Genomic DNA, 14979 nt, shown 5'->3' on the forward strand with positions numbered 1-14979 from the left:
GCCCATAAGCCACTCTAACCACTGCATTCATGCAGAAAAATGTGCTCCCACCAAAACCCTACTGTATTGCCATATAGGTGCCACCTGCAGTCATAAAGGGCTATTGGGGTGGTACACAGGTGGGTATAGTAGGTTTTGAGAGTATTAGGGGGGGCTCACCATGACTTATAAGGGAGTTGTGGTGAAATGTTTATGTGGCACCCTTTTTGTGAAGTTCACAGCAATGCCTCATAAGGTGTCCCATTACTCTGTTGCCATGTATGGGTGGCCAGTCCATCACTTTGCTGAGCCCTCCCACGTCCAAAAGGTCTTTTTTTAGGTGTTTTGGGCTTGGATGATTTTTTGGATGAGAATGGGGTATAAAGATAGATGACTTAGCAGTCTGGATGATTAAACGGCTAGACGCAGAAGTAGACGATTCTCGAAAAAATAATTTTAGACATATTTTTCAAGAATGGATTTTGGACGCTGCCGACTTTGGATGACTAGCGACTTAGGCCCAAAATGGACTTCAATTTTATTTTTTATTATGCCGCTCTATGGAAATAAGACAGAAAGAAGATTGATTCATTTGAGCTTTGGTGCTGGAGAAGAACTTTTATGTGTGCCGTGGACCGTCATAAGAACTAACAAATTGATTCTGGAAGAGATCATATTGGCTATGTCACTCAAAGCCCAAATGATACAGCTACAACTGTCTTATTTTGGTCACACCATCAGAAGAGAAAGATTATTGGAGAAGGACACCATGTTTAGGAAGATCGAAGGAACCAGGTGAAGAGGGCACCATGTAATCAGATGGCTGGACACACTGAAAACTACCATGGTAATGATGATGGAGGACCTTACCAGACTAACACAAAAACTGATTTCTTTTTAGATCTGTAATTCATCAAGTCGCTAGGACTTAAACATGAGTCAATGGCACCTAACATACTGCTGGATACCTGTTGGTTACTAGATAGTGAATTCTGGTGTTTTTTTTATTTTTTGCTTTTCTATCAGTTTGTATTATCTTTTTCAATTTTAATATTATAATTGCATATCCATGCTGTTAATTTTCTTATGTTTAGGTATGTTTAGTCTTAGTGTCAACATTATTTGTTTACTGGTTATTGTAATTAATCTGTTTTGTCAATCATTTCTGTGAACTGTTTGAGTCATGACTTGTTTATATTTGAAATTATTAATAAAATATATTGAACTAAAAAAAAAATTGTATATTGCTTTGATGGTTTTACCTATAGTGAGTCATCAAATAAACAAAATCTTGAACCTTAAATGATAACATTCATGGTCAATAGTCAACTAACAGCGGTGAGCATTATTTTAGCCACTAGGAGATTTGTTCTTGGATATGCAATGCTAGGCCATGTCCAGACACCGACATGGAATATTCAGGTCTATGTAGCCAGATATCTTTAATGCAGTTGTGCAATATTCAGCACGTAACCACATTAGCAAAACTGCATAAAGACAGGACTGACTGTTATGCAGTCTGATAAAGCTGCTTAGCTTAGGTGGTTAAGAGTCAACTCCGCCCCTGGGTTGCCCACACAAAAGTCAGTTTTGAGTTTAGTGGTCTGTGGTGATATCCAGCAGCACTTCTGGTTAAATGCCACTTAATATCAGTGGATAACCCCAAAGAAGTGATTTACAAAGAAAATAGAAACATGATGGCAAATAAAGGCCAAGCTACCCATCTGCAGCATCCATTATCTCCACCTTTCTCTAAGAAATCCCATATGCCTGTCCCATGTTTTCTTTAACTTCATCCCTCTCATTCTGGAACTTCCTTTCAAATGAAAGAGACTCACTTCATGCACATTTATGCTATGTATGTTTTTAAACATTTCTATTATATCTCCCTTCTCCCTCCAAAGCATAGGCAGCAGAACAGTGCAAAATATAGACAGCAGATATAATTTCTCAAAGCAGACACAATCATTTTCCCCTACCTTTGTTGCCTGGTGATTTTGGTTTTCAAACCATCTTTCCCAGACTCTGGCTACATTTCCTTCTGTCTGTACTCTTAACTGTGTATCCAGGACCACCTTATCCATTCTCTTTCTGCCATACATCCATCTTTCAATAAAAACCTGACTTCAATAGAAAAATAGTCTATAAAGTGTGATCTATTGGATATATAAAATGCTCAGAGACGTGAAACTCTGAAGGGAAGGCTGCTGAACCTCCCTAAAAAAGAGTTTTAGGGAGGTTCAGCAGCCTTCCCTTCAGAGTTTCATGTTTCTGAGCATTTTATATATCCAATAGATCACACTTTATAGACTATTTTTCTTTTGAAGTCAGGTTTTTGTTGGATTTAGACCTCTTTCTGGCTTATAATATTATACCAATAGCCCTGACCTATTCATAAGGATACATCCATCTTTAGCATTAACTTTTAACATTCAACTTTCTTCCATTTTTCTGCTTTCTTCTCAAAATCTACTTTTCCATGCCTTCCCTTCCCATCTATCTATGTGTACCATCTCCTCCCTCTTTCTTCTCCCCTATTCCCATCTATCCATAAGAAGCATTTCTTCATATCTCTTCCCTGCTACACCCATTGCTGTGCACCATCTCCTCCCTCTGTCTCCCCTTCCTTCCATCCCTATGCACCATCTCATACCTCTCCCATGGTCAGACATCTCTGTCTTCCCCCTTTCCCCCTCATATGGTCTGGCATCTTTCTCTTCTCCTTCCCATAGTCTGGAATCTCTCTCCTCTTTGGCTCGGTGCTGAGTAACTTCATGACTGGCTCCTGTGAATTCTCTTAGACTTCCACGGATGGCATCACGATTTTTGCAGTTTTTAAGGTTTTACCACGTCCTAGTAAATGACCAATGAACTTTTCCACCAAAATTCCAATTTGTGATCAATGGACTCTCCCATGTCAATTTACTGCTGAAATCTCCTTCCTTTCTCAGGAAACTACAGCTGGAAAGAAGGGGTTTATTAATTGATTTCAAACCCCAGCCAATCAGGTTTGAGAACCCACTATATATAAAGACAAACTGTAGACCTCACAGTATACCCTGAAAAAAAGCCACAGCATGATGGCTGAAACATCAGTTCCACTTACTCAGACTTGGCAAGACCCAGACAACTGCAACAATCATTTCCTATGTTGTCTTTAGCTGTCTCTTTAAGACCTACCTCTGTTTGAAAACTAGATATCCCAGCTTGACATGAGCCATGGCTTTCTCCAAACTTCCGCAGATGATCTGAAACCAGAGCAAAACAGTAAACCAGATAAAACTCTCAGGGTACAGTAATAGCAATGCCCATAAGGTGTCAGTATAAATGATTAAATAATACCGTGTTTTCCCAAAAATAAGACCTACCCCAAAAATAAGCCCTAGCGTGATTTTCAGGGTAGGTCTTAATATAACCCCCAAAATAAGTCCTAGTTAGATCGCTCCCGAATGTCCTCAACTCCATCCCTGGATTCACCGGCAGCAGCTCATCCCGCCTCCCCCCGCAGCTGAACCCCTCTGACCCTCCCACCCATCTCCTTGCGCAGCATCTTTCCATCTCTCCCATATGAATCCTGACGACCCTCCCACCACGAGACCAACATACCTCCCTCCAAAAAGCAGCATCGGCAGCACTTTAAACAGGCTGCTTCGCGGTCTTCTCCCGCCGGGTTCTACTCTCTGCTGCATCACTGATGATGTGATCAGCGATGCGACACAGGGAATGCCCTGGCAGGAAAAGGTCATGAAGCAGCCTGTTTAGAGTGTTGTCGATGCTTCTGTTTGGATGGAGGTATGTCGGTCTCGTGGTGGGAGGGTCAGCGGAGTTCTGCTGCGTGGGGGAGATGGGAATTAGGAATAGAAAGATGCTGTGCAAGGGTTCTGCTGCACAGAGGGATAGAAGGGAGGGAGAGTAGGATAGAAAGATGCTACTCAAGGGAGGGAGGGATTGAAAGGTTCTGTAGAGATGAAGGCACAAGTAATGGGTGAGATGGGAGGAAAGATGCTGCACATGTGGGGAAAAGAAAGGAAAGGAAGAATTGGGGTAGAGGAGAGGAAGGGAGAGATGATCATTGTACATGAAAAAATAAGATATCCCCCGAAAATAAGCCCTAATGCGTTTTTTGGACCCAAAATTAATATAAGACACTGTCCTAGTTTGGGGAAAACATGGTAGCATTGACACTAGCAGGAGACCAGATAACAGATTAATCAGATTATATATACAAGATGAGCAATGGACCAGGGGTGTTAATGTAAGAAATATAATAGGAAAGGAGCTGCTGTTATTAGCAGGCCAAGATAGGTGCAGAACTCTGACAAATTTCTGGATTATACTACTTTATTTTTGCAGAGTGCTGTTAGAGAAGTTGAATATACACATTTTTTAAATTCCTTTCCTTGACCCCCTTGCTGTAGTCTTTTTCTTCTTGAAGTCAGCAAAGCTCATGTAGAAAATCATCTATGGATAATTTGTGTGCTGGGGCAATAACTCTACAATGAATTCAGTTTTCTTCATAACCATTATGACTCTGTTCTTAGTGGAAAATCTTCCTCTAAATTTCCTGCATAATATGACTGTTGTAGTGCTCAACATTATACAATTACAAAGGAAAAATAGATGTGTCAGCTGGCCAATTTACAGGGAAATACTTTTAAAACCATTAGGAGAAAATTTTTTTTCACTTAGAGATAGTTAAGCTCTGGAACGCATGCCAGAGGTTGTGGTAAGAGCAAATAGTGTGGCTGGTTTTAAGAAAGGTTTGGACAATTTCCTGGAGGAAAAGTCCAGAGTCTGTTATTGGGGAAGCCATTCCTTGCCCTGGATCAGTTGCATAGAATATTGCTACTCCTTAGGTTTTGGCCAGGTACTAGTGACCTGGATTGGCCACCATGAGAATGGGCTACTGGGCTTCATGAACCATTGGTCCGACCCAGTTAGGCTATTCATATGTTCTTACATAAATTTTAAAATTACCTGCCAAGATAATTGTTTCTTACCTTTATAGCATGGGCATAATCTCTGACTCATTTCTGTCCTAAAATCAGGGGGTATCCTATAACAGACTCCAAATGGAAACTTATGCTCTTTTTTCATGTAAAATACATTTTTCCATCTGTGTCCACAAGCCTGCATAAAAAATTGGCAAATACACATGTTTTCAAACATTATTATCAGAGTTTCACTGATATGAAAAGTACATTTGAAATCAATTAATATACCCCTTCTTTCCAGCTGCAGTTAAAAAGATACACCTACACAAAAGATCCCCCTGCCACGATTAGTTGAGCGGCAGTGAATCCCCCCAAACGCACCCCTTGTGAACTTGGCCAGCAGGAGCGATGCCCAATTCATCTCGCCATCACCACAAAACCCCCCTCAAGGTCCCCCAGCAGGAGGGATGCCTACTCCCTCCTGCCGCAGACCCCATTGATCCCCGAACCCCGGACATTCCTGATATCCAGGGGATCCCTCTTGCTCTCCATCTCCTAAAGATACCGGGGGGGGGGGGGAGGGGGGAGGGGTTGGGATGTGTCAGGGGGGATGTTGGGGTGTGAGGGAGTATTGGGTGTGTTGGGAAATGTTGGTGGGTGTTGGGGAGTGTCAGGTGGGTGTTGATTAAGGAGGGAGAAGACTAGATTTTAAATGTTTAAATGTTTGATTTTGATTTTATTTATCTGTTTTGTAGTATTTGTATTATCTTTTAGTGAATTATATTTGATTTTAAATTGCACTGATCATCTTCTGATGGGGATATGGTACAGAAACAGATGTAAATAAATAAAATGACCTTCCCTCCTCTCTCCACCATGCAATTAAGTTACCAGAATTGATCCATCTTCTTTTGGCGGCCGGGACAAGCTGACACCCATCCACTCGTTATCCCTCTCTTCTATGCAGGTCTTTCCACAGTATTCTCCAGTAGGACTCCCTAACAGAACAATAAACAGATCACATGATTTATAAGGCTCCTAAATATGTCATTATGCCATTTTTTTTACTCTAATACATGAATTCAATATTAAGAACATAACATAAGAATTGCCGCTGCTGGGTCAGACCAGTAGTCCATCGTGCCCAGCCGTCCGCTCATGCGGCAGCCCTTAGGTCAAAGACCAGTGCCCTAACTGAGACTAGCCTTACCTGTGTACATTCTGGTTCAGCAGGAACTTGTCTAACTTTGTCTTGAATCCCTGGAGGGTGTTTTCCCTTATAACAGCCTCCGGAACAGCGTTCCAGTTTTTTACCACTCTCTGGGTGAAGAAGAACTTCCTTATATTTGTACGGAATCTATCCCCTTTTAATTTTAGAGAGTGCCCTCTCATTCTCTCTACTTGGAGAGGGTGAACAATCTGTCTTTATCCCTTCATTATTTTGAATGTTTCGATCATGTTCCCTCTCAGACAAAAGATATATTACTTAAATTTACCAAAGGAGGATAAAGATAAAGGGAATGCATTACCAGGAGAATTGGATCTCACTGGTATGCTGGAGACATCTTAAGAAGAAATAGTGACTAGAGCTACTTTATTGGTAACTTTTGTCTTTCTTCAAGACAAAAAAGCAATTCTTCGTCTATTCTATAGGACTGATAAGGTGGAATTTCACAGATTCAAAATTTCTATATTTCCTGATGTATCGAAGTGGACACAAGCCAGACGCAAGAAGTTTTTGGCCTGTCATCAGTCTGTTTTGAGTTTGGGGGCAACCTTTCAATTACGTTTCCCCTGTAAATGTTGCATTACATATCAGAGTAATAGATATATTTTTTATGAACCTGATCAATTGCAGTTTTTCCTTGAAGGTAAAGTAACCACAAGAATTCCAGAGACCTCCATGGAATCACCCAAGCAGGCCATTAGTTAAATACTCCAACTGCATTCTGTTATTTGATTTAGTTTAGTATTATTTCCTGGAATACAACTACCCTTGGAAGTGATTGATTCCTTCTCTCCTTGCTGCAAGTTTGAAGTAATGGCAACAGGACCCTCCAGACATATCACAGATTGTGGAGCTGCAATAACAAGGAAAACTGCAAAGCAAGACGTCTTACCAAACAGATTTAGGGGTGAATTTGTTAAGGTAAAATAAAAAATGAACTTTCACTACACCTTGATTCCCTGAAAGATTCAGTAATCTGCAGGATCCTAGTATCGCAGGTTGCAGAATCCTGGGGCAAGAGAATAAAGCTGTTTGCGAGCCACCTCACAAGCATCATCATCCCCAAGGCTTGGGAGCATTAGGCTGCAAAGCTGCAGCCTGATGCTTCTGGGCTGACACAGTTGGGTCTCCTTTCTAGCCTCAAACTTCCCCCTTCAGCTTCAAGCGTCCATCTCCTGGCTTTTAAAAAAAACCCTTCCCTCATCCCCAGAAGGCTATATTTACAATTATTGGTGGTCTGGGGGTCTTTAGAGAAAAGTGAAGCCTAGTTACTCCTGTACAGTAATCAAAATAGCACACTGAAAATGGTGCCTCAGGCCTCCTCCTCCAGCTTCAAGTACCCCTCTCCTGGCTTCAAGACTCTACCTTCCTCCACCCCCACAGGGCTAGCTTTACAATTATTGGTGGTTTGGGGGAACTTTATGGAGAAGTGATACCTAGTTATTCGTGCCCAGTCCTGTGCTGCACTCAACTACTGCTAGGGGTCGTATTTCCTTATATGGATAGGGGCATCATTTTAAAGGCAGCACAGGACTGGGCAGGAGAAAATGGTCAATGCTCTTGCCTGAAGGACCTCCAGACCCCTGAAGACCCCCCCCCATTGGATGACCCCTTGAACCCCTGGACCACCAATGATTGTGAAAGTAGCCCTTGTGTGTCTGTAGGGGAGGGAAAGGGCACAAGGAGTCTTGAAGCTAGGAAGGGGGGAGCTTGACTAGGGGAGAACTAAAATGGTAGGGGGCCTTAAGACAGGTGGTTCTTGAGGTGAAAGGGAGGACCCAGCTCTGCTGGACCAGGACCATTGGGCTGTGTCTTTGTGGCCCAATGCCTCCAGATGGTAAAATAGCCCCAGTAAATAGAGGGTTGTTTTCCCATGATTTTTGGTCCCTAACTTGACTTGCATATTGCATATTAGTTATTTGCATATTTTGCATTTCATTACTTCGTAACCCGTAGTGACTTAAAGGTATTTTTGGTCAAGCAGCGTTAGGGCCATTTAAGTCAAATTAAGGCCCAAATAATATGATTTAAGGCATTAACAGTGCTTGATAAATTCTCCCCTTAATTATCTGGTCTCACTAAAGCTGATTTGAAAGATGAAGTACCAATGGGTGGACCACTCAGATTTGGGACCATTTCCCCTGCAAATTGTTGTCTTTTCAAGAGATCTGAGAAAGAATCAAATCCATCAGTCCTCTAAACACTGGATCCTGGTATGGCGTCATCTGAAAAAGTTTCCTTTTATGTTTCAGCCCCATTGGGAATTAAATAAGTAATGCAAATAAACAATACGGAAGAAAAGGTAAGCTGTTCAGGAATGGGATGCTGTCTTTTAACTTAAAGTTCATAGGTTCAAGACAGGCTTGTGCAACAGTGCAAGTATTTTCACTTTAAAACTTAGCACTAATACTCATGGACTTTGGACAACCCTAGATTAGTCATTAAGCAAAAAAGTACATGTGCTTAGGGCACAAAGGGAAGGGGGCACCACATATTTTTCCCCCTAGCTATCATGCTCTAAACTTCTTCATGGCCATCTGCCATGCCCATTATTCAACATGAATTTTAGTGTTTTTCTAATCATTATAAATATATGTGATGTTTTGTTTCATACAGTAGTGATATATGGTTGTTGGGCTGAGCTTAGTTCATCAGTTGGCCTTAATCTGGGTCTGACTTTGACATTTGGTTTTTGAGTAGATATTCTTTCCTTGGAAAATAAAACATGTCGAGTTGAAGTGAAATCTGTGCATATTATTTTTTTTCTGCCATTAATAGAGCTTAAAGCAAATACAGTGTGGAACAATGTGTGTACTCTTGGCTACATTAATGGAGAATAATTTTACCAGCATAAATGACTATTGACTTCCATAAATAGGTTTGAAATTGTCCTCTCCATGACTTTCCTACTAAAAATAAATCAACCTATTATTAGAAATTTGAAAGGACTAGACCAGTGTTTTTCAACCGCTGTTCCGCGGCACACTAGTGTGCCGCGAGATGTTGCCTGGTGTGCCGCAGGGCCGCCGGGCCCGGAGCTGACAGGGGGCCCGAGGCAGGGGCGCCAGTAGCTCGCCAAGGCAAAGTGAGTCGATCACCCAGGACTCACTTTGTCTTGGCGATCTAATCTATCGAGCCGATAAGTCTTCTTCTCCCCGACGTCAATTCTGCAGTCTGAGAGGAAGTTCGGGCCAGCCAATCGCTGCCTGGCTGGGCGGAACTTCCTCTCCGATTGTAGAATTGACGTCAGGGAGAGCATGCGTCGGCGTCGGCTTTGGGGCCTGTTATCCATTGGTGTCCTGTTCCCCGATGGCAGCGGCAGTGGCAGTGGCTTGGGGAACGGCAGGGAGAAAGAAAGAAAGGGGGCAGGCAGGGAAACAGAAGGAAAGAAGAGAAACAGAAAAAAAGAAAGAAAGGTCAGGGAGAGAGGAAGAAAAAGTTGGGGGAGGGAATGAGGTGTGGAGGAGAGAAAGCATACAGGCTGATAGAAGGGAAGAAAGATTGGATGCACAGTCAGAAGAAGAAAGTGCAACCAGAAATCACCAGACAAGGTAGGAAAATGATTTTATTTTAAATTTAGCAAAGTGGAGGCAGTATTACCACAGTTTTCAAAGGAATTTGCCCAAATAACTTAATAGTTAACTGGGTAAATTCCCAGAGATGAAAACTTCCCTTCACTTACTATGCACAGTTCTGAATTTATATCTGCTGTCTATATTTTACAATATGGTCACCTTTTACTAAACCGCAATAGTGGTTTTTAGCGCAGGGAGCCTATGAGCGTCAAGAGCAGCGCTGGACATTCAGCGCAGCTCCCTGCACTAAAAACTGCTATTGTGGTTTAATAAAAAGGATGGAGGGTATATTTGTCTATTTTTGTATGCTATAAAAACCAAATACAGAGAGAGACTGAGAGCTGTTGACGAAGAGCTACGTGTGTGTCTTTCTTCGATTCCAGCCAGAATATCAGCTTTGTGTTCAGCCAAACAGGCCCAGGTTTCGCACTGAATAAAGTATTTTATAATTTTTATAATTTTTATTTCGTAATAAGGTAATTATAAAATACTTTCTTTGTGTTTATTTGATTCCTATTCAAGAGAATTACTTTATATATAGTCAATATAGGCAGAGTTAAATTTTTTAACATTTTCTAATGGTGGTGTGCCTCGTGATTTTTTTCATGAAACAAGTGTGCCTTTGCCCAAAAAAGGTTGAAAAACACTGGACTAGACAGCACATTCCTGACCAATTATCTTGTCTACTATTAAGTCATTTTATAATAATTGTTTAAATATGAGAATTATTGATTTGTTGCCCTTTAGTTTTGATTTTATTGCTATAGAAACATAGAAATAGACGGCAGATAAGGGCCACGGCCCATCAAGTCTGCCCACCCCAGTGAAGTTAGTACAGTAAAACCTTGGTTTGTGAGCATGATTCGTTCTGAAAACATGATTGTAATCCAAAACGCTCGTATATCAAAGCACATTTCCCCATAAGAAATAATGGAAACTCCACAACTCCAAAACTTTAATACAAAATACTGTATGTACTCGTATTGCAACCTTTGCTTATATATCAAGTTAAAATTTAATAAAATGTTTTGCTTGTCTTAAAAACACTTGCATACCAAGTTACTTACAATCCAAAGTTTTACTGTACAAAGAAAAAAAGGTTTTCCAGTAAATGAAAAACATCTGATGTGAATAAATACAGATAATCTTAATTTCACTAATTAGAGTACCAACAAAGCACATTGTCAAGAGCTGTTAGTAAGTATTATAATTATGGTAGAGAAATTTAGCTCACATATTGCTTAAGCCACTGATCTCTCCCCAAAAAACTCTAGTCAGGATGCAGGCAATACTTTTAGGATGCTGGACTTGGAAAAGAGTTCTGCAGACCAAGAGGGACATTTTTGATAGAACGTTTAAGTCCCACTTTGGATGGTTCCCAAAAGACGTCCAAAAATCAGAGCAGTGAAACGTCCATTTTTGAAACTGCTAGGCGTTCAAATGTTTTTTGAAAATTACTTAGGATGTCTAACTTTTTTTCACCATTTTTGACCATAAAAAAATCCAAGTCCCTCTGCCCAAAGAAAGCGCACTGCTGCACATTGTTCTTTGATGGTGCAATCTTGCAATGGAGCGTCCGTGTTTGACCTCATGGCTGCCACATGACTATAGGCCGAGTGCTGCACTGTGTGTGGATGAACTATCCAACAGGTACATATGTTGCATTTCACTAGCTCTGTTCTAGTTATAGCATAATTTAACAATTGCCTTAAATTTTTGATTCACCCTCATAACTGCTGGGTTATCCACAGAATGGGCATAAATGTTATAGAAAGTAAGGATGCTTTGTGCAAAGTCTGACTTGAATTTTACCCATCACCCCTCATCTACTAACTTTATGAAGAAATTCACTCAAGGAAGTGTACAGCAAGAATAAGTCAAACATAGACCCTCTTTTAATAAGCCACGCTAGAGGTTTCTACTGTGGCCTGTGCCACTAAATGCTCGGATGCTGCTCCGATGCTCTATGAGCACAGGCCGCAGTAGAAACCTCCACCGTGGCTTAGTAAAAGGGGGAAATAGGTAGTAAACAATTACGGTGCTAAAAATATTCAAGTCAGAATACAAGGTATGGCATAGTATGCTATATTAAAATGTCAATACAAGACACAATAAAGCATTTTAAGGGACAGCATAGGCTGTAAGCAAAGATGAACTATATAGACTGATAAGAGACAGAGTAAGAGTTAGAAAATAAGGTGACTAATTAAAAAAATAGCACATGAGATCAGAAAGGTACATGAATATAATCTCAGCTAGGGTTAGAGTGGATAAATATTTTCTGCTACAGTATGTGCAGCTGGTGTCACTCCATATGTGTGTGTGACTATCAAGTTATATACTTCTTCCATTAAAAGCCTTGATGAAAAGCCAATCATTAACTTGCTTCCTGATGTAGAGACAGTCTTGATTGAAGTGAGATGGTTCGCTGGTGGGTATCACATTTTGTGATGCTCTTTGGAGACTGTGGGGCTTATAATCAAAACTTAAACACGTCTAAAATCCCACTTGTCGGCACTTGGACGACCTAAAAGACAGGTTGTCCAAGTGCCGATAATCAAATCGACTTTCTGGACATACTGGACATATCCAGTCATCTGGACATATCCAGGGACTTTTTAGGCCTCTTAATGCTGCTGTGCGCAGAGAGCTAAAAGGGGCATATATGAAAGCATGGTTAGGGCGCTATTTGGGCGGGATGTGGGCTGATTTAGACTTAGTCGTCCGGCAGGGATAATCGAATGTTTTACGAGACTTCCTGGACGAAACTTATATGTTGTGAGTTGGACGATATAAAAGCAGCCTCTACCGTGGCTTAATAAAAGAGGACCAGAGTGTCACATATTTTTATGTGCATATGTTATGTGCTATTTTCAGAGCCTGTCTGATCATGCTAAAAGAAGGTTGGCACCTCCTCAGAAAAACTTATGCAAGACTAATAGTTGTTGAACACTCTTGCATAAGAATTTCTCAGAAAGGGCCAACGACTTAGTCATTACTGGAATACAATCTGTCAAAAAATGGGAAATAGATAGTAACTATAATGAAAAAAAATTGATGGCCAATGTCTCATTTTTTTGTGCCAGAAAAGTGATGCATTTTCTCTCATGTGCATTTTATGCACTGTTTTCAAAGTCATTGTGGGGCTTATTTTCAGAAGAGAAAACATCCCAAAAATGGCATAAAGTGGCATTTGGACATTTTATTTGCTAAGATGTCCAAATTTGCCATTTCTGAAACACATTGTTTAGACAGTTTTTTTTATGCTATTTGAAGTGCATCTAAATCTCAAGGGGGCACATGGGGGGGGGGGGGTTCTGGTTGGGATTATCACAACCAAAATGTCCTCGATGTTCCACAGAAACAGAAGAAACTACAAAACAAAACAGAGAGTGCAATAATTTGTTCTGGATCTAACCACATGTATTCTAACATAAAATGGTTAAAAAAACTGCCTGTTGGGCAAGTGAAAATCTAGCAACCTTTTACAGCAGCAGTCAATGCCACCAGATTGAAGTATAATGCTGTGAGGGATATCTGTGAATGTGTTTGTTTTTGCTGATGGGATGGATGATCAATGAGAGGCCTGGGCATATAATCCATGCTTTATGATTTCTTGGTTTGGTGACAGTTTGCCATGCAGCAGTTCGTCACTGTGACACTTCATCACTGAAATATTTCACCATAGCTAAAATACGGTATTGACGTCTGTTGACATTTTCAAACTTCTTTGGAAGTTTGAAAATTTCAACAGACAATATCACCTAATTTTTTTTTTAGCCATGGTACAGCTTTGCTTCAATTATTGCTGGCAGAACATTACTGGACCCCTGAGGAAGACTATTCATCAGCTAAAACACAGACTGTGTAGGGTCTTCATGCAACTATTCATTACATTTGAATTTATTGGGTATCTGTGATACTGTTTATTACATGACAATGTAAATGTAGTAAACAATATCACAGATACCTAATACTGTATATTCAAATGTAATCAACAGTTGCATGAAGACCCTACACAGTCCGTGTTTTAGCTGATGAATAGTCTTCCTCAGGGGTCCAGTAATGTTGTGCCAGCTCACTGGTTACCAGTCAAAAAGCAATGTCTCTTCAAAGCCCTGGTCATGACACACAAGAGATTCTACCAAAAAACCCCAGCCTATGTAGCATCCAAGCTACGCCTATACACCCCTAACTGCCCCCTCCGCTCCAAAGCAGAACAAAGACTCAGCATTCCCATAGGGAGATCTCTCCGAATGAGTATGGCGTACAAAAGATCCTACAACCATTTCCTACCTCAGCTATGGAACCGACTACCCACACAGATCAGGTCGCTAGACTCACTAATGACCTTCTGCAGAGCAGTAAAGACCTTCCTCTTCCGCCAATCGGGCCATTAAAAACTGCCTCCTCAATATACATCTCCTAGTACTCTTCGCTATGACGTCTGGTCTCTAGAATAAGCTTTGTTATTGTCTACTGTAAACTATTTGTTGTCATGACTAGTCTGTTTTCAAACGATTGTGAATGTCTACTTGTAACCCGTTCTGAGCTTCTGGGAGAACGGGATAGAAATCGAAATAAATAAATAAATTGAAGCAAAACTGCTCCATGGCTAAAATAAACCACTCATATGAGTGTTGGAGCAGTTACTGGCGCTACCGGCACTACTGGCACTAAAACTATGCATTCGTAAAAGAGGGAGATAGTGAAGAAGAAAGCATAATAATAATATCGCTAATAGGGGTTTCTGTGTGGACAGAGACATGATCCTCAAGTGCCAAGAAATGTAGTCGAAGACCAAGAAAATATGACAGAAAAATACAGAAATATTTCCCCTTGTCTTGGGTAAAAATCCACAAAAAAAGAAAGAAGAAACAAACTTCCTTCTAAAACAATTCTTTTTGCAACTGTGCAAAGTATTGTTTTTGATAAAGGACTGTTTGGTTTCTCTTGTTTTTCCATTGTATTGGATGCCACACACCTAACTAAAAAGCATCTTCCAAGCAAACCTTAATAGGTTGGCTATACATATTGCATTCTATGAAAGCAAGAAGGAAGTTGTCTTTGGCACAATGCAAGTACAATGCTGAATATTACATTGTTCAAATTCCCTGATTTAGGAGTGAGTTTCAGTAGTGTCATTGTGTGTGCTCCATTTGGGGACATTACCCTGCAAAAACAATCAATAGGAAAGGAAAAAGCAGAGGTAACATGAAATACAAGACATTGCATGCACAACTCTTTCCAAATCTTCTCTGTC

The 14979-nt window shown here is 40.7% G+C and overlaps 1 protein-coding gene across 1 annotated transcript in view; it reads right to left on the reverse strand.

The window, feature by feature from the left end:
• The window catches only part of ITGA4 (integrin subunit alpha 4), a 207264-nt gene that overhangs the window by 150667 nt on the left and 41618 nt on the right, over positions 1 to 14979 (reverse strand). Inside the window, exons 3-5 of the mRNA XM_033943950.1 lie at positions 5805 to 5911; positions 4980 to 5109; positions 3160 to 3227 (exon numbers count right to left, since the gene is read on the reverse strand). Of these exons, the coding sequence (XP_033799841.1) occupies positions 3160 to 3227; positions 4980 to 5109; positions 5805 to 5911 (305 nt within the window). The remainder of the gene's footprint in view (positions 1 to 3159; positions 3228 to 4979; positions 5110 to 5804; positions 5912 to 14979) is intronic.

This window comes from Geotrypetes seraphini, chromosome 5 (genome assembly GCF_902459505.1).
Source record: "Geotrypetes seraphini chromosome 5, aGeoSer1.1, whole genome shotgun sequence".
NCBI classification, from domain to species: Eukaryota; Metazoa; Chordata; class Amphibia; order Gymnophiona; family Dermophiidae; genus Geotrypetes; species Geotrypetes seraphini.